This window comes from Agelaius phoeniceus, chromosome 2 (genome assembly GCF_051311805.1).
Source record: "Agelaius phoeniceus isolate bAgePho1 chromosome 2, bAgePho1.hap1, whole genome shotgun sequence".
NCBI classification, from domain to species: Eukaryota; Metazoa; Chordata; class Aves; order Passeriformes; family Icteridae; genus Agelaius; species Agelaius phoeniceus.
In genome coordinates this window covers 4,687,122-4,714,906 of record NC_135266.1, presented here as the reverse complement: position 1 = coordinate 4,714,906, position 27,785 = coordinate 4,687,122, and the positions used below count along the sequence as shown (strand labels likewise).

General features: G+C 44.7%; 1 protein-coding gene across 2 annotated transcripts; it reads left to right on the top strand.

Moving 5' to 3' along the window:
* The first annotated feature begins 4,498 nt into the window (after window positions 1–4,498).
* On the top strand, window positions 4,499–27,785 carry TMPRSS2 (transmembrane serine protease 2). Of its 2 annotated transcripts, none has more exons than XM_054628528.2 (15): window positions 4,499–4,730; window positions 11,078–11,234; window positions 13,036–13,106; window positions 13,927–14,125; window positions 15,004–15,087; window positions 16,654–16,773; window positions 18,071–18,200; window positions 18,689–18,796; window positions 19,604–19,647; window positions 20,857–21,031; window positions 23,290–23,465; window positions 24,488–24,583; window positions 25,200–25,342; window positions 26,063–26,215; window positions 26,398–27,785. In XM_054628528.2, the coding sequence occupies exons 3-15, from the start codon at window positions 13,092–13,094 to the stop codon at window positions 26,407–26,409; spliced, it is 1,455 nt and encodes a 484-aa protein (XP_054484503.2). In that variant the 5' UTR covers window positions 4,499–4,730; window positions 11,078–11,234; window positions 13,036–13,091; the 3' UTR covers window positions 26,410–27,785. The 2 variants fall into 2 exon arrangements, with proteins under 2 accessions (XP_054484503.2, XP_077027157.1); XM_077171042.1 differs by lacking the exon at window positions 4,499–4,730 and adding an exon at window positions 4,924–5,039.

The window sequence follows — 27,785 nt, the reverse complement described above, 5'->3', positions numbered from 1 at the left end:
TTTTGCAAATTAAAAAAATTAAAATGTTAATTTAAAATGCACTTTTGCCATTTCTTTTTATGAGAACAGTGAGATCATTCTGCATTGAAACTCAAATTTACTGATGCATTGTAGCTGTTTCAGACCAGGCTGGCATATGAGTAACTAAAACCTGGCTTAATTAGCTGAGCAGTTTGGATTTATTGCTGCTTTGTGCTACAAGTGCAAGACAAAACTAAACTATCAGATCAGCGAAAAAAAAAAAAAAGTCCCAAGTTTCAGGAAAAAATCATACAATAAATGAAAATTGGCATTCAATTTCTGTGCCACAGGAGTAGGATTGTTTTAATGGGGATAGGAGGTCAAATTTGTAGGTCAAATTCTCTTCTGATACGGGAAAATGCAGCTGTATTTACATGATACACCCAGAAAAATCCAACAAAGAGCAAGGATTTGAATTTTTATTCTCTCTTGTTATACAGTAACAGGGGAGAAACCCATTGAAACAGCATGCACCTGAACTAAAGTGAAGGTCACTGATTATTCCTGCCTTCCCTGTGTGAGACAGCAAAGAATTTCATTTTGTAACTCTAAAACTTTGCCTCTATACCAGAAAACTGAACTGGGAGGGGAAAGGAAAAAAAAATTAATTGAGAACTAAAAAGAGTCTGGGCAATTTTATGGGTTTCCATCTGTGTGGGGCTTCAACCTCTTACAATATTTTCTGAAAGGCAGGGAGAGAAGTGAGCATGTTCACAAGGACACACCTTTCTAATCTGCAGGCCCATGAGACCCTCTCCTGCTTCCCAGATAACACAGTAATTGATTTAAAAAGTTGTGGTTTTTCAGCATACTTAGTTAATACCCTAACAAAGAGCCACCTTCTGCTTCATTCAACAGCCGGAATAATAAAAACAAAGATTATATTTGAAGATGTTTGCCCATTTATCTTGATTTTCAGCTATACCTGCAGTAGGTAAATTTATGTGTGGGTATTCCTGGTAATACCAGCCAGATGCAAATGTACTTCCAAAGTCAACATACATTCAGTTTAAGCTTAGTTATTGAATGACTAATTATGTTCCCAGCTTTGGTGTAGTTTTATGGGTGAGTGGGTGCCTGTAGTTTCTGTCAACCACAGAGATCTTTCATGGTACCAAGGGAAGAATAAAAAACAGTGGAAGAAAAACTTCAGGGAGGACACCATATATTGAATATTGGTGAGGTTTTCTTCCAGCTGTGGGTTTTAGCACCGGAATTCCCCGGAGATGGCTCTAATTGCAGTTCTATTGGAATGGTAAAAGGAAGTTTTGTGCTGTAATCCCCAAGTGTCAAGGGCAAGCTCACCCTGAGTGCTTGGAGTAAGTACTGGATGTTTGGATTTAGGGAGACTTTATCTCCCACTGCCCTGGGGGTTTTGATTAGACACCTGAAACACAGGCAGAAATCAGAATACAAGTGAGCATATGGCAAGTTGGGCATTAACTGAGTGGGAAATGAACTTTGACAAAGTGCCTGCAGAAACAAAGGGAGCTGTGACAAATTACCTCATTGTGGTCTTGGCAAACACGGGACAGGTACCCAATCTCCACTCTCGTGACCAGTGAAACATCGTGGGGCTGAGTCTGGAGGTTTGGGGTGGATTTTAGGGAAAGGTTCTTCCCCCAGAGGCTGCTGGCACTGCCCAGGCTGCCCAGGGAATGGGCACAGCCCCGAGGCTGCCAGAGCTCCTTTGGACAGCGCTGCCAGGGATGCCCAGGGTGGGATTTTGGAGGGTCTGGGCAGGGACAGGGGCTGGACTCGATGATCCTGATGGGCCTCTTCCAACCCAGAAAATTCCATGATCCCATAAATGGGTGGGCAGAGCTACCTTATGGAACCTCGAGGAGGTGCCATAGGAAGCCAAAAGTGACCAGGATGTACAATGTAAGTGATGCCAGACACCAACAAACAGCAGTTTATTCATCAGTTTATTCATCAGTTTATTCATCAGTTTATTCATCAGTTGATGTATTTATTCAGATGCTTAGCACCAGTCCATGGAAAGGTTACCTTGCATTCCTGTGAAGAACCAAAAGAACACATCCCAACGTCCAGAAATACAGAGGAGGAAGTGATCTACTAAACATTTAACTTAACTTTTATGATCAATACCATTGAGCTTATTCACATTTAAGTGCGATAAAGGCGTTTGGGGCCATTGCTGGCTCACGCTGAAGGTCTCCACACCCTGAATTCTCAGCAGAAACCCCTGGGCTGCCCAGCAAGAGCTCATCCCTGCCCAGCAGACCCTGCCTGCTCCTCCCAGAACACGCAGCCACTACCAAACCCTGCCTTGGTCTGTCCTTTAGAGCTCGTCTAAAGCCCATTAATAAAACGAATGCTCGGCACGATTTAAACACGATTGCGCTGTCCCGGAGCAGTTTGGGATGGGATGAGAGGGACACGAGCCCCACCGGGGAGGAGCAGCTGAACAGACCAGGCAGCTCCTGCTGCCAAGGGGAGGCTGTGATCCCCTCCCCGGTGCTCTCCTGCTCCTCTGACCTTTGTCAGCGGGCTGAGTTAACCTCGGGGAATATTAACCCAGGCTGGGGGGGGGGGAAATAAAAAATAAAATAAAAAAAAAAAAGAAAAAATAAAAAGAAAAAAAGCTTTCACTACTCTAGAGCCCTGCAAGGCCTTTTAGTGAGCCAGGAGGGAGGGGATAACTGGGGGAAAGAGGGTGGGAATGTCTGTGCCCTGAGCAGCTCAGCTCTCCCCGAGGAGAAAAGGTGTTAACAGGGATAATCAGCGAGCTGCTGGCGAGCGCCCAGGCCTTCAAGGCTGGAACCAAGCAGAGTTCCATTCATTTGAAGCTGCTCCGGTGTTGTTTCCTAGCCTCCTAAAGGCTTTAAACTCCCCTGGCAGAGCAGCACAGAGTGTTTTTCACCTCCTGCCGTGTCCCTCTGCCCAGTTCCTCTTGTGCCACCTGAATTGATGTCATACCTACAAAATGGCTTCATTCAGACTGGCAGGGACCAGAATATATATATATTTTAAATCTCTCTCCTTATCCGTAGCCATAGTGCAAGACACTTGGGCAACTCCAAACTGAGCTCCAGGATGTTCTAAACTCAAAGGAAATACAGTTTGGAATTCTAAGTTATTAGGTTATGTCTTGAGAGAGAAACGAGACACCATCAGCACAGGAGTACATAAGCTCCAAACGACTTTCAAAGAAAAAAACCACATGAATTTCCAAAGAAAATAAGTGTGCAGCTTCTCTAGTAGAACTGAACAGATCTTGAGGGAATTTTTTCATGATGCCAAGTAACAATTTGTGGGGCTATTTCCCTCCATTTAGGTAAGGAAACTTAACAGGGAAATCTTAGGACCAGGCACCCTGCTTCAAACCTAAAACATCTCTGAGGTCTGAAGACCTTGCTGTAAATTCAAGACAAGGATGTGCCACACAGGTGGGCATGTTAGAGAACCACAGAAGCTGACACTGCAGTGCTTTGGTTGTATCTGGGATGATTTTACCTTTTGCTTCAGGTGAAATTTGAGATCAAATTGCTGCAACTGAATCCACACTGGAAAATGACTGAATCTCACTGATTCCTTTTGGGAGCTCAGGAGCATTTTGCACTCAAAATGGTTCAACTTAAAAACCTAAGCTAAAGTTTAAAGATGTTTTAGACAATATTCCTGCTGTTTTTGTACCTAGGGGTCTGCAGATTCATAGTTCTCTCTGAACAAACACATGGAGCTGGAAAAATACTGAAGATATGATTGATAGAATTCCTTGATATGCATTTGGAAATATAAACAAAGCCCAGACATTTGCATGCCAAACTTGTGTACTTTGCCTTATCTGCAGTCCCCCTACAGAGATGTTAAACATAGCATGCAGCAATATTGCAGCTAAATCACAGCTGTTATTAACACTGAGTGGAATTTCTTCTCTTGAGAACTTACTTTTCCAGTACTACTCTGAAGTTTTGGGACGTGAGTGGATTTCATTTTTTAATTTTTTTTTTCGGATGTGGAGCTCAGCTTTGGCAGAGAAAAACCCTCCCTCACCGTAGGTCTGCCTTACAGGTGGCACCACAAGTTGCGAGCACCGCGACCATTGAGGTGGCAGTAATTCCCCAGAGTGCCCCGTTATTAAATGACCCTAAAAAAGTCCAAAGAAAACGGAAGTCATTTACCCCGGCCGGTGTTTTATGAGCAATCTTTATCAGGTACTGACCTGCCCTGTTCAGGGAAGTGCTGTGACTCCGTATTTTCCTGCAACACCCTGAAACGGAGGCCAACAGGGACGAGTTCAACAAACAGGGCACAGCCCCAGCACGCTGGGCTGGAACAGCGAAAGCCAAACCCGGGGGTCTTACACGGGGAGGGGGCTCAGACACCGCTTCCCCCTTCGGGAGGAGGAGGAGGACGAGGGCTGGGGGTACGGGGAAGGGAAGGGAAGGGAAGGGAAGGGAAGGGAAGGGAAGGGAAGGGAAGGGAAGGGAAGGGAAGGGAAGGGCAGCCAGTGTCCCTGCGGGCCCGCCGGGCTGTGGTGGCCCCGGGGCGGGCGCGGGCAGCGCCGGGTCCCGCCCGCCGCGGGAGGAAGGGGCCGGGCGGGCGGCGCATCCACCTGCGGGCACCTGCCCTGCCCCTGCCCCGCACCGTGAGACTCCTCCCCGGCTGCACCGCCCGCTCCCGGCTCCCTCCGCCGCCTCCCAGCCCCTGCCGAGCCCGGCCGCTCCCGCAGCTTCCCCCAGGTAAGCGCCGCTCTCCCCGCCTCGGGAAGCGCCTGGGAGGGAATCGCCGTCCCGGCCGCTGCGAGCTGCGCCGTGCTGGGTTGGGTTTTTAGCTGAGAAACTTCGCTGTGCTCTTAGGGGGGGGATGAGGAGGGAGCGCGGCGGTGTCTGGGAACCGCCGTCCTGCGGGGTAGGAGGCGCCGGAGGAGTGAAAAGCGAGAGGCGGCTCTCCCCGTGCCCCCCTGCTGTCCCCGGTGTCCCCTGTCCCCAGCCGGTGTCTCCAGGGCGAGATGGAGAGCGATAAAGTCGCGCTCTCCCGCGGGCCGGCGTGTAAGGGAAGCCGGGAGCAAAGGAGCAGGGAGGAGGTGGATGGGGATAGCTGGGATAGCCGGGAGCAAAGGAGCAGGGAGGAGGTGGATGGGGATAGCTGGGAGCAAAGGAGCAGGGAGGAGGTGGATGGGGATAGCTGGGATAGCCCGGATAACCAGGAGCCAAAGGAGCGGGGAGGAGGTGGATGGGGAAGCCGGGATAGCCGGGAGCAAAGGAGCAGAGAGGAGGTGGATGGGGATAGGCGGGAGCCAAAGGAGCAGGGAGGAGGTGGAAAGGGAAGCCAGGATAGCCAGAAAAACTGGGAGCCAAAGACACACGGAGGAGGTGGATGGGGAAGCCGGGAGCCAAAGGAGCGGGGAGGCAAGGGGATGAGGAAGGCAGGATAGCCGGGATAGCCAGGAGCCAAAGACACACGGAGGAGGTGGATGGGGATAGCCGGGATAACCAGGAGCCAAAGGAGCCGGGAGGAGTGGGATGGAGAAGCCGGGAGAGCCGGGAGCCAAAGGAACACGGAGGAGGTGGACGGGGAAGCCGGGAGCCGAAGGAACACGGAGGAGGTGGATGGGGAATCCAGGAGCCGCAGGAACACGGAGGAAGGAAGGGAGGGAGGGAGGCAGGAGCTGGGTGGGCGCAGTGGGGTCGCTGGGAGCGCGGTCCGAGGAGCCGCAGCGGGGAAGGCGCGGAGGGGCTCAGCCAGAGCCGGCGCACCCCGCACCGCTCCAGGTGCAGCTTGTCCATCTCTTGCCCTGGCCATGAAGGGTAAAAGATTGGGCAACCTCTTCAAGGCTGCAGAGAGAGTAAACCAGAGCAGTATTTAGCTCTGGGGCCTCTTCAGTGCGTATTGATGCATTGGGTTTCAGCAAAAGCGCTAATTTGGGGTCAAAGTTGGCACAAAATCAAGTGATTTTGGGAAAGTAACTTTTAGAAGAGCTGTACCATTGCAACTTCTGTGCCAAAGCTTTGCATGCTGAGGTGAATCCAGTCCACACCTCCTTGCAGGTGGCTTTGTGTTCATTGCTTACCTGGACCTTGAAACTCAACCTCAGCTTCCTGGGTGGGTGGGTGTCTGTGAATTTAAGGGAGCATTGTCCCTTTGTCCTAAGTGGCCCTGTTTGTCCTGAGTTAAGTGACACTAATGTCTCCAGTGCTTTAGAGCCCAAGGAAGTAGCTTGGATTATTTGCATCATCTAGGTAAATATTAGGTGGGGAAAGAGGTGGATGTTGTGTGTGGCATAGATCAGTGAACTGGGAAAATGTGGCTTTTACCTACAGGTGTAGATGTAAAGCCAAAAGACAGGTGGGCAAAGATAAATGTTGATGTCAAAGTAGGACCTCATGTGCCTTTTTGTCTTTCTTCCTTTCATTCTTAAACTGTTAAAATTTATTCTGGCTCATGGGACAGTCAGCCTAGAGCAAATCTATCACAGTAGCCCAGCGTGAAATTGGAAATAAGTTGGAACCACGTTCCTGGATGTTGATGGAAAAACAAAGCAACACATTATTGTGGGATGCTGGTCAAAATATTTGCCTTGGAGTTGCCAGTCCTGAAGATATGGGCTTTTCCTCCTGTGCCAGTCCAGGGCTGGTCCTCACTGAGCAGCTCCAGTGCCACGGTGGTGGCTCCGTGCCTGTGCAGCACTGCTTCCCCCAGGCTTTGATGTGTGCATCCTGAAACCCTTTCTGGCCACAGGAGCCTCCCCGTGGAGTGAATTCAAACCCCCTGCCAGCAAGATTTGCTTTTCACTCTTGTCTCTGCCATAGACCTCTTAGAAGTGGTTTGCAGCTCCTCAGGACCTGTAGGTCACGGGTTAAAAATCGCTGAGCTGGACAGGGATCTAAATAAATCTGGTTTGTTAACATTGCTGGGTTTTATTTTCCTGCAGTGTGGGTACCTAGTGCTGCCTTATTCACATCACATTATTTGCAGCTCAAATATAGTGAAGAAGTGCTCCTGAGAGGTTTATTTCCTTGCCAGTGACTTTCAGTGACGTAGACAGACACTTGAATTGAGCCAGAGGGTAATAATCAAATATGAAAATGATTAGCAAACATGCTTCTGCCAGAAAGTTATTTGCTTATGCCTTGGAAGAAGGGCAAGGGCAGAACCTGGGATGTCATGTAGGGGAAGTAAGAATCCAAGGCCAAGCTGGCTGTTGCTGCATCCTCCAGCTCCTCCTGTGATCTGGTTTTGTGTGCTGTGGTTTGCAATTGCTGCCTGAACAATGGGTCCATCTCCTACCATGCCAGACCCTCTGGTTTTTCTGGGCTCTTGGTCCTTTCTGGTTCAGGAATGGCTGGTTTTGTGCCACTCACCATCCACTCAGTGAAATGAGAAAAAAGAAAAGAGCATTTCAGCCTCCCTCCTCACCCCACTGCTCCTTACAAAGCACATGATGTACTTGTGGCACACTGAGTTTGAAATCAATGTCTGTTTGCAGACAGATGACAATAATAGTAATAATAATAACAAGAAAATTATTTGTAGTGTGAGTATGCCATCCTATAACTTTTCAAAATGTGACTGCTACCCTCAGGGATTTTTAATGCCTCCTTTTCTTTTGCACGTGGAAGTAGAGTTAGTTTTGGTTTCCTGGCTTGGGGAACATTGCTGTGGACTTCAGTGAGCTGCTGCTGATAGTGCTTATCAAGAGGCACTGTTTTTAACACCTCTTGATAAGTAGTTGTACATTAGAATGGCTTTTTAGGAGCTAATCTAGAATAGCTTCAAAACTATTTCTTAGGAACTGTGAGAAGGAGGAGGTTTTATTTGTGGCAACCTTTCAGGTAAATATTTGCAGAGTCTCACAGAGTTGTCTGAAATACTTGTGATGTTACTGCACAGGCATGCTGAATAGAGCTCACCTCTGTTGAGAAGGTTTGTTGAAAGGCCAGGACACTGTAGGACCCTGATTTTGATGACTTTGAGATGTTCAGTCAATTTGTCTTTGATCCCTGCCAAAGGATAAATGGAGTAAATTAAAATCACTTTTTAAAAATCATCACAATAAAAATACTCAGTGACATTTCCTGAAGAAATGTCTAGGAAATCTTGTTAATGAAATGGGATAAAAAAATCTTATCTCCTTTACTTCTTCATTCATAACTGGATTTTTTTAAACCTTTCTATACTTCATGTGCAACTCATTGTAATTTTTAGTACTCACTGTTAAACAGCAATCTTCATCATGTTTCTTTCCTCTTGTCCAGGTGACAAGGCAGGAACTGTCCTGTGAAATTGCTCTGTGAAAAGTTCATGAAAATGAATCTGGAATCACCTCTTTGCTTGTTTTCCCTCTTTTTAATTTTATTTTTTTTTTTTACTGCCCCACTAACCTTTCCTCCACACCATGGTTATCTTGTGTTCACGGTTATGTTGCTGAAACTTCTAGGTGGTCATAAACTGGTTGGAAATTAAAAAAAAAAAAAAATAATATTTCCTTTCTAGCATCATCAATGCCATAATGTGTTGGCTTGCCCCTCTTTAAGCTTGAGCTTTGCACTGAAATTACTCCTTTGCTATCTCAGTGATTTCTGTTATTTGCTTGGTACAGGGAATTTTTTTGATAGGCTGCAGTGTGTTCAGTTCGTGTAGAAAGTTTGGATGCTTTTATGCTTCCCCCTTTGAGATGATGAACTTGACTCCTTTCATTTGGGTTTTGACTATTCTGTCCTCTTACATCTCTGTTTACATGAGGCTGCTTTTATGTAGGTCTAACTGTGAGGAACTAGTTTGGTTTTTTTTTGTTCGGGGGTTTCTTTTTCAGTTGTTGATAACCATCACAGGGCTCAGCAAACAGCTGATGCTGTTTCTGCTTCAGGAAATAACCTGAAACACCTATTGGAGCAATATGTAAATCTGTAAATGCAGGAAGCAAGCTGTTGCCAGTATAACTCTGCCTTCTTTGGCCAGTTGAATTCACAGTGCTGAATTAGGATATCTGGAGGTACTTATTCCATCCTATTGACTTGGGCATGGAAACAGCCTATGGGGATCTCTGTGTAAAAGCTTTGGAAACCAATAAACAATTATGGCTTGGTGTGTGCTGAGGAAGTCATTCCTTGCATGGAGAGCCAGTGTAAAAGGCAGCAGGTCTGGTGTCATTACAAAATCCTGCTTAGACCTTTGGGGTTTCTTTGCCTTTGATTCTGTCTCCTGCCTTTTTGGGATGTTGGCTCCTGGCCAGCAAAGGACACAGGAGGGAGGTGTGAGGGGGCCATGAGCTGATGCTGCTGTAATGAGGCAAAATCAGGGTCTCATTTTTTGCCAAAATTCACCAAAATTCGGTGAGGGGTTCAGGAGCACGTGGTGGTGAGGACCATGGAACACAACTCTCCATGGCACAGAGGGACTGTCACTGTGGCAGGGAGGAGGACAAGCCTCTGGAGGGCTGAGAGAGTCTGGAAAGTCCATTTTTGATTAAACAGGGTGTTGTCAAATGAAGTACAGACCAACTGTGCTGCAACTTTTGCTTAAAGACCTGATTTGCAGAAATCTGTAGAAAAACATAAAAAGTGCAAAAAGCTGTTGGATTGAATTTGTTTTGAATTAATCTAATATTTTTATTTTTTTGTATTGTTGTTTGGCTGTGTTCCTTTTCTGGTTTCATTTTTGACAGATTTACTGGAGTAGTGATGCATTCCTTCAATCTTAATGACCCACGATTAAGATAACATGAAATTAACACTCCTAAGGCATATATAAAAATCTTGGCTACTTCAAATAGCAGCTGCCAGCTGAGGCAACACATTTTGCTTTATTCATCAGTGAACTGTGTCAGTGGTGGCTTTTTACTCTTTGTCACTTCTGTCATCAGAAACAGTGGCTTTTTTCCTGTACTTTATGAGTTATGAAAGAAAAACCCACTCAGTTTGGGACCTTCTGTGTTGCTGGAGGTGCAAATGCTGCTTCTGCTCCATCCATACTGGAGTATTTGAAATTTAGGGGCAGGACTGATGGGTCCCTTTCATTATTTGGGTGCACTTTTTCCAGAGCTAGAAGGTGTTAGCGAGCCAACCCTCGAAGCTCTGGTACCCTGTGACACCTTGAAGCCTGCTCTGGTGGGGGAACTCCATCCCAGTTCCCTTGCCTGGGATCTCCAACTCTCTTTAAAGGACTCCTGAAGTTTATTTTTTCAATTGCACCCAGTAAAGTGCTATAACAGCTCAGCAGACCTCAGGAGGAATGAGGGAAGGAGAGCTGTACATTCCCACTGAACTCTTCTGCACTGTCAGAGTGGGTTTAGGACACTTTTAAATGATCTATTTAAATTTGCCTGGTGTGTGAGGTGAGTTAGGGGCCAAAGTATTGGATTGAGATAAGGCAGACCAGTCCCTTGTAGCTCTCTAGTTGTTGGGGAGTGTTTGATGGTCATTTTGCTCCTCCATGACCCATCTTCCTTATCAGAGAAGCTGTTGCAGTTCCCTTGATGTGTTTGTAAAACATTTTGAAGTGTGGGAGTGATGTGTGCTTAGGAAAACCAGATTATGTCATTATTGGATGCTACAGATTGATTTTTGCCTGAAACATTTGCAAAGGTAACAGCAGTTCAGTGATTTTGGTTTCCTGTTGTTTTAAAACACTGGCAAATATGTAAATATAATACAATATAATATAATACAATATATATTAATATAATATATATTAATATAATATAATATAAATATATATAATACCATAAAATACAGGAACCTATGAGTTCCTGTATTTTATAACAGGTAAAGTGTTATTAATCAGAAACTGGATAGGAAATAGATTAAAAAGAACTGAATTGGGAGTGATGGTGGAAAACCAGCTGAGCAAGAGAGATATTTTTTCCTGAGTTCATTTGAAAACAAATAAAACCAAACTAAAACCACTCCCAGAAACTCCCAAAAAAGAGTGGGGAACACTCTTCCCTGTTAATTTGCAAAGCCTTTCAAATGGTAATATAAAAAAAGTATTGGGGATTTTTTTTAGTAGCTGTTGGCTTCCCTCAGGATCACCACTTCTCTCTGGTATCACTAAACTTCCTAACCCTTTTATTCCTTCTCCTTTTCAGAGAACAAGGAACAGAAATACCCTCCTGTGATTTATTTGTCTCCAATTCTGGGCAGAGCTGCACTTCCCCACTGCTGTGAAGAGCTGGGCAAGGATGGATGGGACATAAAGCAAAGCAGAAGTCCTGGAGCCTTAGTCACCAGTCTGATGGACTTTCAGTAAGTATGAGTAAGGCTCACCTGTCTGCCACACAAATAAGTGCAGTGGTGCATTATTTACGTGTTTGCTAGCAATGATAAGCAAATACCAGCATCAGCCTTCCTGAAGTGTCACAAAGAATTGGCATGCTTGAGGGGCTGAGCAGCTGCTGGAACCTGCTTCAGTGACATTTGCAGCTCAGTTTTGGGTGAGATGATGCCTTGACAGAGGTTCTAAAAAATAGCCTATTACTTTGGGCTGAGTTATTTTGTGTTTTTACACAGCTGCAATATGCAGGGTTTTGCTCTGCAAGGTAGAGAAATGTATTTCTCAGTGCAGGACTGAGGAACTTTCTAGGGTTTTTTTTCTTGTAGAGCAACGTGAGAGGACTCAATAGACAGCAGCATTTATTAGAATGATTTCTTGTGGAGGTCTATAACTGCCTATTTTAGATCTGCACCAGCAAACATTTCTGTATTTCTTGTGTCTGTGGCAATCAGTGGTTTTGCTCAACGTTAACGTTTAACTTTTAAATAAACTGCTGGATGCATGAAACATTCAGTGCAGAACCTCTCTTTTACCCTGTTTGCAAAACTGTGGGATCTCAGCACATCGTTCCCGATGTCCAGAGATGCCAGGAGAACCCTTGGGGGTCTCGGAAACCCTGGAATGTTGCCAAGAGTGTTTGGTGGCTTGATTTTGATCCATCCACAGAAGTGACAGCAGTTTGAGGACATGAGAATCACTTTAGAGTGAAGGGTGTAACAGGGACACATTTAGAGGGTGAAATATAAACTTTAAGGTTTTTGGTACAGGGGGGTTATGGAGACAAGATGGAGGGATCAGGGCGTGTCTCGTCCTTCTTCTTTCTTCTTCTTGTCTTCCATCTCCTGTGGTGATGTTGGCACTTGGGGATTGGTTTATGGTGAAGGTGTACTTGCTAATATGGGTGAAAAGTATTGGGAAATAAAGGTAAATATCATGTACGTAGATTTTAGTATAAAAAGACACAACTGCCCCGTGGGTGGTCAGAGTGCCCTTGGCTGCCTTGCAGATCAGACCTCTGTTGGGCAGACAGAAAATTTTGTAGATAAGAAACAATAAACAATCTGAAGATCGAAAAGCTGAAGAGTCCAGACTCGTCCTTTGAAACGCGTCCACCCAAGAACCACCCTGCCCGTGTTGGGGCAGAGACAGACAGACGGACCCGACACAAAACTGTCAGTATTGCTGTGGCACAGTTCCCCTGCAGTGCCTCTCTCCCTGTTTTTGGTTCAGTGACTACAACACACAGCCAAGAAAACAACTCTTTAGACCACATAAGAGTGAAAAAAACGTGGCCTTGTGGGGGCTGCAACTACCAGAGTACCACGAACTGGTTGAATTTGTATTTGCTGATGCTGTGCTGGTTTCTGTGTCATAAACCTCAGAGAGACACTTGAGTAAGTGTTGAGAGAGGGCCTGGCCATGGCACTGACACCGTGTGGGTCCCTGCCAGGAGATTCTCTGACTCTGGCTCTGCCAGCCAGGGTGAGCACTGACTTGACCTTCTCAGTTTGTGCTGCCCTCGTGCTAATGAATGGTTGCCACTGTATAATCCTCAGGCTTGTATTGAGAGGCTGCTGAGATCTGATTTCATGCTGCACCTTGGTTTGTACCCTCTCTTCAAATACTTCCGCTTGGTTGGGAGTTTTGGTCGTTTTTTTATTTGTTTTATTTCTCCCTCTCTGCAAATCTGGCCTTTTTCCAAAGGGAAAACTGACAAGAAAGCTGGACAAAGCCTCCAGTTGTGATTGTTTTCTTTTTTGTTTGTTTGTATAGGTTCACACTTTACTCCCCAACACTTGAATTGTTTCTGTACTGTTGACAAAGGAAAAATGACCTCTACTCTAGTAAGTAAACAAAATATTCACAATATTCCTCTCTGATTATTTTCTTTTAATTTGGTTTTATTTCTTTACACATGACAGCCCATTGAGTGATGTCCTAATTAACAAGTCTTTTAAAACATGGACTATTTGTTGTGTTTCCTTTTTGGCAAAAAGGGCAAAAGATGCTGTGAGGCAGGTGTAACAGCTTTGAATTAACCAACATTTCAAGTGCTCAGATACTTTTAGGGGAGATTTATGCCTTTGAGCATGTGTATTTGATTTATTTAAGCTTGTTTTGGTGGGATAGGCTTCTAACTAGTTCTTAAAGCTCTTGCAGGATAAATATTCCTGTTGGAGGGCAGTGTGTGTCAGAAATAGCTTAGGTGTACCTGGTGCTGTCACAGCATGAAATGGGGCAGTAAGCATTTATCCTGGACCTGGACAAAGGCTGTTACTTGTCAGCATTTCTTTCTGTGGTGGTGCAGCCCACAGCTGTCCCTGCTGTTTATTTCTACCCTGTCAGACATCCCAGGGCAAGCATTAGTGCAAACAGCTTGGGAGGGCTGGGCTCAAGAGTCCTTCTTAGGCTGGGCTGCTATGGAAAGCGAGATCAGGAAACTGATCTTACCAGAGGATTCCCAGCCTCACTCTGTGTTATTTTTACTATTCAAACCGTGAGGTTTTGGGCATGTTCTGTGAATCTCTCTGTCTGTGTTCACTGGAGTCCCCAGTAAGTGCTCTGTGTGCGTGGGGTGTATTTTACAGAGTGGGACTGGGAGGTTTTTGTCCTCGTTTCTCACTCTCTGCTGTTCCCCCCCTCCCTCCCCACGCCACCCCTCAGGGTCCACCGCCGCCATACTACGAGAACAGGGGCTTCCAGCCAGAGCCCCCCTACGCTGCCAGGCCGGCAGCAGGTGCTCACCCCTACCCACAGCTCTTCGCCACAAACCCGCCCTCCGTGCCAAGCTACATCCCAAGGGTTGCCACCCACCAGTCCAGCAGGCCAGCAGCACCCCCACCCAGGAGAACCTGTGCAGCCAGTAAGTTTTGGGGGGGTTTCTCCTGGTTTTGTGTGAAAACCTGCAGGGAATATTTCTCTGTCTGCTCTGGTGTGCCCTGACCCCCAGGGATGCACTGACTTTGACCCTCATTTGTGGAGAAAGTTTCCCAGACTTCAATATGGACCAGAATCCACAAAAGTGTGAAATAGATTATAGAGAGCAGTGTAGACAAATTGAGGTTTTGGGGTTTTTAGTATGTTGTGGATGGCAGCAAGATGGAGGGCACAGGGTGTTGTCCTGGGTTTGTTCTTCATGCTTCTCCTTCCTTCTTCTCCGTGGGTTTGGGTGGCATTTTGTAATTGGGCAGAAAAGTCCCCATTGCAGCTCTTTGGGATCAGTTATTGGGGTAAAAGGAAAATAATCCAGGTGTCAGCTCTTCATTGGAGAGTTTAGTCTTAAAAGACCTTGAAACAAGAGATTGTTGCCATTTTGTGCCTTCTAATGAAAAGCTGCAGAACTCACAGCAGTGAGACTGTGTTACTGATAAGAAATAATAAACACCTGAGTCTGAACATGAAACACCATCTCAAGTGCCTTCAATCCAGACCCAGAGAAACCCACAACTGGTACTGCCACAGTTTTGGACCTGAGATCTGTTGAAGTAAGATAACTGGAAAGGGACTTTCCCTTCCAAGCTGTGCATTGAAGGACCCACGTCCTTCATGCCTTTCTTCCTGTCATGAAGAAGTGACAGCTGGCTGGGGTGCTGGTGAAGCTGGGTCTTTGGAAGGAAGAATGGTGGAATGGGGAAAAGTCTGGCTAAAAATGACTTATTTTAATGTCAAATAAATAGTGCTGGTGGGTGGAAATAACTTTATTTGTGAACCTAATTTCTCTCCTCCCTGCTTTCACTTCAGGTCTAAGGAAAACCATAATAATTATATTATCTATATTAATAGTCATTTGTTGTGCAATTGCTGCTTTCTTCATCTGGTATTTTGGTAAGTTATTTTGTTTTCCTTCTTTTTAATTTTTTTTAAAGAAAAGATGTCTTTTCAAGTTAGATGCATCCATTCTCATTTTATGCTTTATTCTGAATTAAGGACAGAAAAATCTTTGTTCCTTTTCTCCTAAGACATGAACTAATGTTGCTTCTTAATGGCTCAGTTTTGTCTGTGGGTTGAGTAGTTTTTTTTTTTACTTCTTTCTTTTTAATGCTGCTGTTACTTTCCAAATTTGAGCTTCACTTAATTTCAGGTGAAGGGAGGGGATTGCAATAAGTGTGCAAACCTTGACTGCAGGAGGGTAAATGATCAAGATGCATTTTGCTTTGCTAAAATGGGATCTCTATTGGAGCAGAAGTCATTTATATCCATTTATTTGTCTCTGTGGGGCTTTTATGTAAACATTGCATGAGCCCAGCCTGTCTCAGCACTCTAAGTTGTACCATGGATGTTTGCTTTGGAAATCATCCCCAGCTGGGGTGGCTGAGCTCTGAAGCAGGGCTGGACCAATTCTGTTCAGCTCAGGTGAAGTTTGCCTTGTGCTGTCTTAATTTCCCTTTCAATGAAAGCTGCTTTGCTAAAAAAGCAGGAAACTAGAAATCTGGTAGTTTTAGGAACCTCTCCTTTCCATTCTGCTCAGGAGAAGAGAAGGAGAGATCCAGTGGAAGGTGTCCCTGCTCACTGCATTGGGTTGGACTAAAATGTTGTTTAAAGACCCCTTCCAAACTATTCTATGACTTTAAGGGAGTTCATTTAGAACTAGTAGGATGACACTTTTTGTTCTTGGAAGCGGTTTTTTGACTCATTTTGATTTAAGCAGGGTGAGTGTAATCTTGTTTTAAATGAGATCAAAAGTACATAATTGAGACACTCTCCTCCTCCTTTTCTACGCGTTAACACTTTGCCAGTGCAAAGCTGACTCCTTTCTGACAACTTAATGGTGCCTGATTATTCAGGGGAGTCCAGTGGCCAAAACCCAACCAGCTGCATCAGAGATTTGATCTGTGCCAAGGACAGAGCAATCCATCTCTGCTGGGGCAGGCTGGGTCCCTCCCACCTCTGGGTTTAGGAGCTGCTTCCAACGTTTTGCTCCACCAAAGAGGGAAACTCTGAGAGCTGGGCTGATGTGGGTGGTCACCAATTGTTGTGGTGTTGTGGGTCCCAGGACGAGGTGAGAGATGACAATCGACTCCAAGTTCTTAGAAGGCTGATTTACTACATTATTATATTATATCATATACTAAAACTATACTAAAGAAAGAGAAAGGAGACATCAGAAAGCTAGAAAGGAATGAATAATAAAAACCCGTGACAGACAGAGTCCCAACACAGCTGGACTGGGATTGGTCATTAATTAAAAACAATTCATATGCAACCAATCAAAGATGCACCTGTTGGTGAGCAACCTCCAGACCACATTCCAAGCAATCAGATAATCATTGTTTACATTTCTTTTCGGAGGCTTCTCAGCTTCTCGGGAGGAAAATCCTGGTGAAGGGATTGTTCATAAAATATCATGGTGACCATGTGCAGCCTCGTGGCTGTGTTTCTGTCTCCCTGCAGTAGAGAACCACTGTCTCAGCTCCCTGATTGAGTGTGGCTCCTCAGGGGTGTGCATGTCCCCCTCCCAGTGGTGCGATGGAGTGAGCGACTGCCCCAACGGGGAGGACGAGACCCGCTGTGGTGAGTGACAGCAGCCAAGGGCTGGGAAACTCTGCATCAACTGCAGGAGCCTGGGGGAGCACTGCCCTGTACAGAGCTTGCCTAAGCTGCAACAAGGCTGTTTTAGCCCAAGGTCTGCCTTTAAAGTGGTTTAGGATGTGTGTTATGTATAGATATTCAGTTTGTTCCCAGCCCGATTGAAAAACCGAATAAAATGCTCAGGGGTTTGAGCTGCCTTGACTTCGAGTCATTTTTTTAAATCTCAGTTTTTAATTTGAGCGGGGTTTGTGCAAAACTGGATCTAGCATTGTCTCTGGATGGAACAGTCAGTGGTGACTTCTCAGTAAACTTCAGGTGATAACAAACCTTCAGCCAGGCTTAGCTTTTCCCATGTATTTTGTATTCCTTGTTCTCTTCTTAGTTCTTCAACTAACTCATTTGTGTAAGAAAGCCTGGCCTAATCGTTGCTTTGAACTGAAAAGATGCCAAGGGAAGCTTTAGAGCTGAAGGTAGAAGGTGGGAACCTTGATTTGTCCATTCCAGAGGTTTGGCATCTTGCGTCGTGCCAGTGCCACGCTGGAAACGCCAGCTGTGCTTTAAATTCCCTCTGCAAACTTTTATTCAGCACACTCTCCTGAAGGGTTGGCGTTTGCTGGCAGCTGTTCCACTCCATTTGGTTGAATAATGGCCTCTTGGAGAAGCCTGTTTCAATCTGTTCTTTTGCTTGAGCTATTTTTTATTAAATTTTTGTGCAAGCAAATACATAATGGGACGCGGAATGTCAGAACGAATTGCTCCTGGTTACATTCTTGATTTACAAAGCACTTCTCTGAAGAAGTTTGGTGTATAAAGAGATAATAAAATCTCTTAATAATAAAGATATTAATAAGATAATATATTTTTCAATAGACTATATTTTATTTATGCACAGTATGTAATATATTAAGAAATATATGGCTGCATAGAGAAAAGATCAAAAAAATTCATTATGGCAATCTTTCTCAGTGGTAGAATATAACAGAGAAATTTTAGCATAAAAGCTGAAATGAAAGGATGAACCCTATCTTGTACATTTGCTTTTTAAAACTGGTACTTCTTATAAATTGCCTTACATGAAAAGAAGTAAGTCATTGCCATATTTCTGTCTCCTGGCTATTTACTCAGAATTTGAGTAGAAGGGAGCATTAAATTAACACCAATTCATACATGAAGTGGATATAATGGGTAACTACTTCCAAAGAGAGAGCAGTAATAATAGCATGTGGTGTTCTTAGTTTCCTCTTTTTTTTCCTTTTTCCCTTTCTTCCTTTTCTGGCAGTTAGACTTTTTGGACCAAATTTTATCCTGGAAGTTTATTCACCTGTCAGCAAATCCTGGTATCCTGTTTGCCATGATGACTGGAATGATGATTATGGGAAGATTGCATGCAAAGACATGGGCTACAGCGTGTAAGTGCAACCTCTGTCAGCCTCTGCTCAGAGAAAGAAAGGTTAAAATGTCCCTCTTGCCATTTTTAATGTGTCTGAGACTTTGCTGTGAAAATGGTACTGGCAAGGGCATCTCTTCATCTTGCTCGGTTACATGAGGTGTATACATATCAGGTAAAAATATTATATAAATGATATTAATATTAAATATAAAATATATAACATTTATAATATATATTTAGTTTAAATATATATATATATAAAAAAATAAATAATATTTATATAATTTTATATAAATGATATAAATAAATGATAGAAATATTTTAACCCAGTGACTGTGGCTGGGCTGCACCACCAGGGTTCCCACGTTCACAAAAATAAATATAATAACCAAAAATAAAGATTTCTGCTGTCGTGTCAGAAGCTCTGGCTTGGCACAGCTCATTGTTATCACCTGTTTGAAAACTGAAAGCGCTGCTGGGCTTCATGGTGGACTTTCTGTTTTTTAGGGATACATATTTCTACAGTCGTGGGGTACCTGACGTCAGCTTTAAGAGCTACATGAAGCTGAACACAAGTGCTGGGAATATAGACTTGTACAAAAAGCTGTACAGCAGGTATCTTTGGTTAATAAAAGCCTCTCTCCTTTCATCCAGGCTCTCTCCAGATGCTGGAAGAGGTGCAGCTTCTGCCTGCAGCACAATGCAAGCACATCTTCCAGTGGGGATTGCTGGAGGGAAAGGGACTTTGCCTTTAATCTGATTGCAGCAACGGCTTTTCCCTCTTTTTAAAAACACAGCTGTCATTTTTCCATCCTCCCTGTCCTCTTCTAAAAGAAAAAAATGTCCCATCCTCTGTGCTGTCTAGAAGGCTGCCAGGTCAAGGGTGTTTTTCTAAGGCTCTCTGACCAGCAGCAGGAGTTTGTGCATGGTGACAGGAGCTACAAGCTGCCACACATTCACAGCAGCTGGCACAGCCTTTTTTTCAGTCACATGGACACACAGCATGCAAAAATGGATCCTCACTGTGGAAAGCATCATTTTTATTATCATTACACCACTTTGAAGTGTCCAGTGTCAAAACCTGTAGGCTGCTGTGCCTGCAAACTCCCTGCAGCTCCCTTGTTTAGTTCTTCTGCCACGACTTCCTAAATCAGCTCCACTTTCTCTCTTCATCTTGCTTTTCAATGGGCTTTAAAACCTTTTGTGCTCATGCCTGCAGTGTCCCACAGGACAATTTTGGTGAATGCAAGGCATGGTGGGGGCCAGATGGTGAAGAGAGGAGGGAACCCTCTGCAGGAAGATGAGGCTGAAGGCAGGGCATGTAGCTGGAAAGGGCAGAAAGCAGCTGGAGGGTGGACTTGGCTCACCATTTCCTTCACTGAGTGCCTAAGATGCTGTTTGGTGTTTTTATTTCTCCTGCAGTGGTTCCTGTGCCTCAGGAAGTGTGGTTTCTCTGCGCTGCATAGGTAACTCCCCAGATATTGCAAACTTCTGCTTCTTCATGCTTTGAAATGCTCTGGCTGGCAAGTCCTTTTGGAACTGAGGCATTTATTGCTGCTTTTGCATGGGCAAATGGTTTAACTCTGGTTCCCAAATAATGCAGTTTTAGGAGCAGGGTGGGAGAGAGGAGCCAAGGAATGCAGTGCATCCCCAGTTGCTTTTGTCTTTGCTGCCACTGGTTCCTTTAAATGACTTGTGGTGGAGCTCCATAGCTGTCCCCCAGCGCTGTGTTGGGATGTCTGTGGCACATTTGTGCTCTCCAAGATTCAGCAGTTGGGTGGGCAATGCATTTTTGATGGTGATTCCTGTCCTGAGGAGTCTCCTGGCTGTTGGCTGCTTTGTTGCACAGCAACAAACAAAAAACCCCCAAAAACCACCACCACCAACAAAAAAACCCCAAAAAACAAAAAAAAAACCCCCACAAAACAAAAAACCCACAACAACAACAGAAACCCCAAAACCAAAAAAAAACCACCCAAAAAACAACAACAAAAAAAAAACCCAAAACCAAAAAAAACCACAAACAAAAAAACCCCCAAAACCAAACCAAAACAAAAAAACAAAAAACCCCCCAAAAAACAACAAAAAAAACCCCAAAACAAAACCCAAACAAACAAAAAAAAACCCCAAAAAACCCCAAAACCAAAAAAAACCAAACAAAAAAACCCCCAAAACCAAAACAAAAAAACCCAAAAAACAAAAAAAAACAAACCCAAAAAACAACAAAAAAAAACCCCCAAAACAAAAAAAAAAAAACAACCAAACAAAAAAAAACCCCAAAAAACCCCCAAAACCAAAACAAAAAAACCAAAAAAACCCAAACCCAAAAGACAACAACAACAAAAAAAACCCAAAACAAAAAAAAAACCCAAAAAACCAAAACAAACAAACAAACAAAAAAACCCCCAAAACCAAACCCCAGTGTCAGAATGGCCAGAGAATCCTAAAAGGTGGGAAGAGTTTATGGTGAGCCAAGGGGAGCAGCTGCCAGGTGGGGTTTGCAATTTAACGCGGGTCTGGACAATGGCAGACCTGGGATTTGGTGTCAGGGCAGGGGTTTGAGCTGTGGTGTGCCCAACGTGGTGTGTGCACCCCTCTGCCAGGGGAGCCTGGGGTGCAGAATCCCCCTCCCAGCCCCCTGTTTGATGAACCTCTGTGTGTGCCTGACCTTTCAGAGTGTGGCCTGTCCAGCAAGAGCGCGAGCATCATGAACAGGATCGTGGGGGGCAGCGGGGCCGTGCTGGGCCAGTGGCCGTGGCAGGTCAGCCTGCACGTGCAGGGCACCCACGTCTGCGGGGGCTCCATCATCACCCCACACTGGCTTGTGACAGCAGCACACTGTGTGGAAGGGTGAGTCCCTCTCTGTTTCACAGAATCACAGAATCCCTGGGTTGGAAGAGACCTTCAAGATGATTGAGTCCAGCCCAGCCCCAACAGCTCAACTGAACCCTGGCACCCAGTGCCACATCCAGGCTTTGTTAAACACACCCAGGCATGGGGACTCCACCACCTCCCCGGGCAGCCATTCCAGAACTTTCTCACCCTTGCTGGAAAAACCTTTTCCCTGCTCTCCAACCTGGATTTCCCTTGGTGCAGCTCGAGGCTGTGTGCTCTGGTTGTGTCAGTGCTGCTGGAGACAGAGCCCAGGGCCAGCTGAGCACAGGCCCCTTTCAGGAGCTGTGCAGAGTGAGGAGGGCAGCCCTGAGTCTCCTTTGCTCCAGGCTGAGCACCCCCAGCTCCCTCAGGGCTTCCTCACAGGGTTTGTGTTCCCAGCCCCTCTCCAGCCTCCTTGGCCCCTCTGCATGTGCTCAGTGTCCCCAGGTCCTTCCCAAGCTGAGGGGCCAGAGCTGGGCACAGCACTCCAGGTGTGCCCTCAGCAGTGCAGGGACAGAATGACCTCCCTGCTCCTGCTGGCCACTCCATTCCTGATCCAGGCCAGGAGCCATTGGCCTTCTTGGCCACCAGGACACACGGCTGGTTCATGGTCATCCATCTGCCCAGCACCCCCAGGTCTCTTTCTCCAGCCACACTCTCCCCAGTCCACAGCATTGCAGGTGGTTACTGTGGCCAAAATGCAGGACTCAGCACTTGGATTTATTAAACTTCACCCTGTTTGCCTTTCTTCAAGCTGAAATGCATGAATTTATTCAATTCTCCCCACTTTCTCCCTTAAAACTGAATTTCTCCCCCCACCTGGCATGCAGGTGCTCGGTGCAGTGTTTTGTCTGTGTTGTAAGTTTGAAGTGTTAAGGGAAGATTGGTTCTGGAGGAGGCTGGCTGCAGCTCATCTGTCTGCCTTCTACAGGAAGCCTTAATTTATATTTTGTCTTATTTACAAAATGAAATGGGTGATGTTGAGCACAAATACCCACCCAATTCGAGATGTAAACTCAAGGCACCAAATTTAATGCCAGCTAGTACAAGGTTTCCATGAAGATGTTGAATTACACTGTGAGAAAACCCAAAGGGAACTCCCCCCTCCAAATTCTCAAATATCACACTGCTGTAGATATGATCAATTTAAAGATGCCTGTGCCATTTATTTCTTCGTATCTTTTTGCCACAGGGTAGTAAAGTCCAAGTCAGTATTAAATACAGATTTATATCTATCCAAGGAGCACTTTATGTAGCCATCAACAAGAAAAATAGCTGGTGCTTTGTACATTTTTAACCTATAAAATAGACTTGAGGGTTCTGTGGTACCCTCAGAAAGGGCAAGAATTTGTTTAAAAGGTGGCTGCTTCTGTTGGAGGGAAAACCCACAAAGCAAAAACATTTTTAATGGTTGGTTGGCTGGATCACATTTGAGGCAAAGGCAAGGAAGAATATTTGTCCTTAACCTTGAGAAAGGAATGCAAGTGTTGATTTCTACCTGGAGATCTTATCCCTCCTTTGTTGTCTGGATTGGAGCTCTGCAGTGTGCAAAAGCTTTGGGAATGGCAACCAAGCTGCAGCTGGCACAAACCTGGTTTTCAGCCTGGTCTGGGTCTTTTTTGGAGGTGGGGTGACTTTCAGGCACAACTGCCTTGGCACTTCTCACGGAGGGAGTTTTAGCACTTGTGGCAAGTTTTCTATTAAGCTTTTGTAAACTGTGCTGGAGCACAAGAAGCTGCTTAAATAGCATGCTTAACGTTAAAAAACAACCCACCAAAACCCAAAACCAGCCTAAAAAAAACCTCTGGTGGTGTTTTCAAGATAGTGAAATTCTTTCACTAGATCATGTTTTTACTAATTCTGGCTTCTGCTGATACCAGTGACATGTGAGACTTCAGAAATACCTGCCTGATCCCTCAGTCATGGAAATCAAAAGGCTTCAGTGTTGCAGTCTCAGACTTAATTTGTTGTGCTGAGTGATTAAGGGGATGGACAGTGATACTGGACCCACTGCAAAGATTTTATTTAATATATTTTTGAAACTAGAGCCAAGCTTTCCTCAAGTTACATGTCTGGCAATTTGTTTTGTCTTATTCTTCAGAAATGGTAGTCAAATGCATGCGCATTTTTGGTCACACAAACATTTGACTACATGAAGACAATTTTTCTGAAGGTCCTGATCTCTGTCTTGTCACCACAGAATAAAACCTTGGGACCTTTTCTTTGTTCTGTAGGCGACTGTCTGACCCACACAGCTGGAGGGTTTATGCTGGGATTCTCAATCAGGATGAGATGCTCTTCAGAAGTGGATACAAAGTGCAACTGATAATTTCCCACCCAGATTATGACACAGACTCTAAAGACAATGATGTTGCCCTCATGAAACTGGAAACACCACTGAGTTTTACTGGTGGGTATTCTGCTCCTCTTAATAAGGGAAAAATCCAGTGGCAGTGAGCACACCTTTTACAGCTTCTGAATTTCATCAAGCAATCCTTGTAGACACTTATTGGAAGTACACAAAATGATCCTAGAGGCAGAGGGCACAGCCTCTGATTTCCTCAGCAGGATTTATTTAAATCTATGACATGGATAGGGGCTTTGGGCTCATCTCAATGATATATTTTTACCTCAGAATGCTCTATGGTGCTTCAGTTTAGCCACTGCTTTATGGGCAGACAGCTACAGGTGCAGTGCTGATTAAATCCCAACTCAAGTCAGGTCAAATGATGGTCAAAAAACCCTTCAGAATTCAACATTACAAGAAGGTCCTTTCATAAAAGCAGATGTAGGTTGTTTGTAAGCAATCAGTACAAAATAGAGAACAAGCCATTATTTAAACTTGAAGTGCTTTTTGTGTACAGGCCCTTTGTGTTTCAGTCCATCATTTAAAGCTACCAGGAGTAATCTGAAAGGGATTTTCTGCTGCTGAGAGCAGGGACATTGCTTGGTCTCCAGGTTTTTGTGCTGCACACTTCTTCATTCTTCACACTTCTATTCAGTATACAGCAGTACTGAATCCTGCTTGTCTCGTGATTATTTTCAGCAGATTTTTGCAAAGAGAATGCAGAACCTGTAGAGGTTTTCAGAATTTCTTCTTCGTCTTCTACTGCTCAGAAGAGCTGGTGTTAATTGTTCTATTTAACCTGACGTATTAAGGTAGAACCAGTAACTGCTTGTCCCTCACTTTGAGGTGGAGATGGGGTAGATTTGAGGTGGAGATGGGGTAGATTTGAGGTGAAGTTGAGGTAGGTTTGAGGTGGAGATCAGGTATCCCTCAGGGAAAGGGCAGCTGGTAAACTTTCTTCTGCTTCCTGCATTGTCTGCCTTTGAGGAATGCAAAGTACAGAGGGAATGCATGGTGTGTAAGTGGTGGCCATTTAAACTTATTTTGAGTTCTGTCTGAACACCTGTTTTCTGTTTGTTTTGCAGAAACTGTGAGGCCAGTTTGTCTGCCCAATCCAGGAATGATGTTCCAGCCTAACCAGCAGTGCTGGATATCAGGGTGGGGAGCAGAATACCAAGGAGGTAAAAAGTGCCTTTGGAATATTTTGATCTTTCACATGAACTAGTCCTCTTCATCCTAAGAATATTGTTGCATGGGCTGATGGGGCAGTTTGAATTACATCTGTTCATACACTATTTTTTCACCCATTTTGCAGCCCCCAATATTTACCCAGGGCATTCTGTCTCAAAGCAAGTTTTGCATTCAGCAGACTGCAAAGGGCCCCTCAGATCAGTGCTTTGGGCCATAAATACCCATCCAGGAGATAATTCTGTGCCTCTGCTGGCAGGGCCACCTCTCCTGCAGGAAGGGTTGCTGTGTGCCAAGCATGCATGTCCTGTGGATGTGGGAAAGGGCAGGAGCTGCTTCTTTCCACCACCTCAGGCTGAAAGAGAATAATGCAAATAAATTTGCAAGACTGGCAGAAGGAAAGGGAGGAAAGGGTTTTTTTTTTTGGTATAAGAAAGGTGCTGGGGGAGGACCTCTTGACCTATTGTAGACTTCTTACATCTTAAATTTCCATCTTACTGCTTCTAGGAAGTTTATTTCATCTTGGCTGCTGGGGTTTTTTGTAACAGCAAAGTATGTGATGCCGATTCTGGTTTTGTCTTTGTATGTTTGTGCCTATTCCAACTCCAGGTAAAACATCAAATAACTTGAATTACGTTGCGGTGCCCCTCATAGAACATTCCAGGTGTAATTCTGTTTATATCTACAATGGCATGATTCTGCCTACAATGATCTGTGCTGGAGACCTAGCAGGGGGAATTGATTCCTGTCAGGTAATTATTCCTAATTTATAGCTAATAATTGTATAAAAGATGTAATGATCTGATTATTTTTGTGGCCTTGCTAGTAGGTTTTTTTATCTATCTATCTATCTATCTATCTATCTATCTATCTATCTATCTATCTATCTATCTATCTATCTATCTATCTATCCTTTCTATCTATCCTTTCTATCTGTCTTTCTATCTTTCTATTTCTCTATTACAAATAAGTCCCATTCTCCCCCAAAATTAAAAATTTGCATTACATCCACTTGGGCTTCTGGTTCTTTTGGTGGTGCAATCCCTTTAAAGAGGAGAGCTTTTGTTTTATCATCTGAATGGCTGCCAGTGCTGAGTTCTCACTAAATTCCCAAGGGGGGTGAGGCTCCTTTTTAATGCTTCAAGGATGGTTTGTTACCTGGTACTTGAAAGTGATCAAATGCTCCTCATAACTACAGCATTATTATCATTATTATATTATTAATCACAGTGTTGTGGCTGTGAACAATAAAGCCAGTAATGCCAGTTTTACTTAGAGGGCTCTGGGCAAATTATTTTCATCCCTACTGGAAGCAGACCTCATTTAACACCAAAATTGCCACCATATTTGTTTTAGTGAGTCCCTAAATGGCAGGTAGGTTTATATTGAAACTAAAGCTGTGTTCCTGGAGTGAAACAGGTCGTGTTTTTCCTGGTGACCGTGTCACTAACAAGGTGTTTGTGTCCCTGCAGGGTGACAGTGGAGGTCCTCTGGTGACTCACCACCACTCTGTGTGGTGGCTGGTTGGGGACACCAGCTGGGGCACTGGCTGTGCCACTCCCAACAAACCTGGAGTGTATGGGAATATGACTGTGTTTACAGACTGGATTTATAAAAATATGCAGGTAAAATATTCAGAGTTTTTTCATAAATTTTAAAGCCCCACATTCTGAAACGTGGTTCTACTTAAAAAAAAAAAAAAAAGTGATTTACATGGTAACTAAGCTGTTTTGTTGGGAAGCATCCAAGTGATTGTTAAGACAGAACCTGAACCTTTGTTTTCTGTTTTGTTTTGTCTTTTAAACAGGCAAACAGATGACAACACTCTCATTGCTATCGATGTTCCTGAGGACAAGAATGAATGAAGCCATGGGGGCCTGGGATATTTATTCACTTTGTGGTTGATTTTATTTTTCCTCTTTGATTTTTCTTTTTAAAAGTAACATGAAGGATCGCACACTTGGTTCTGTGCTGGCTACAGTGACAGATCTTAATCAGTGAAGGATTATCACAATGAGCACCTTTCTTCTCCTTGGGGTGCCTGGCAGAGTCATTCTGTCAACTGCTTGCTGAAATGTCTCTCTTTTGTTGAGTAACTTTCACTTGATGATCAGGCTTATAATGACAATTTCAATCAGAATTTAATTTCAGATTTTCGTAGCAGGATGCTGAGACAGTTGGTTTAGTAGTTTTTTAAATTAAATGTTAAGTAATGTGAATGTTGAATCTCCGAGCTGCTGGTTGGCAATTTTAAAAGAAATTAATGTTTTTTTAGTATAGAATTACAAAATGGTTTGGGTTGGAAGAGACCTTAAGGATCATCCACTTCCAACCCCGCTGCCATGGGCAGGGACACTTTCCACTATCTCAGGTTGCTCAGAGCCCCATCCAAACTGGCATTAAACACTTCCAGGGCTGGACCATCCTCAGCTTCCCTGGGCAACCTGTTCCAGTGCCTCACCACCCTCACAGGGAAGAATTTCTTCCTAAAATCTAATGTAAATGTGCCCTCTTTCAGTCTGATGTCACTAGCCATTGTCCTCTCACTCCATGTCTTTGTCCAAAGTCCCTCTCCAGCTCTCTTTAGGGACTGGAAAAGGTGGTGAGATCTCTGCAGAGCCTTCTAGAGGCTGAGCAACCCCAGCTCTCTCAGCCTGTCTCCACAGCAGAGGTGCTCCAGGTCTTGGAACGGCTTTGTGGCCTCCTCTGGACTTGCTCCAGCAGGTCCATGCTGGGGATCCCAGAGCTGGATGCAGGATTCCAGGTGGGGCCTCAGGAGAGTAGAGGGTGAGGCATATGTATGAAGGGAATTTTTCATGCACTACAGTACAGGCACAGAAAATAAAATAAAAAAAATTCACTGTCTATTCAGGTAGTTAAAAATCCTCAGGATCTCAACACAGCCGTCAGTCAAAGTCAGACTGGTGCAGTCTGGCTGCCTCAGACCTTACAAAAATGTGCCTTAAGCTGCTCTGAACCCAAAATGGGAGAGTTGTGGATGTGGGATTTGGAGAGGGATGCCCCAGGCAGGGATGCTCTGGACAGGGATGCCCTGGACAGGGATGCTCCAGGCAGGGATGCTCTGGACAGGGATGCTCCAGGCAGGGATGCTCCAGGCAGGGATGCTCTGGACAGGGATGCTCCAGGCAGGAATGCCCAGGGCAGGGATGCTCTGGACAGGGATGCCCTGGATAG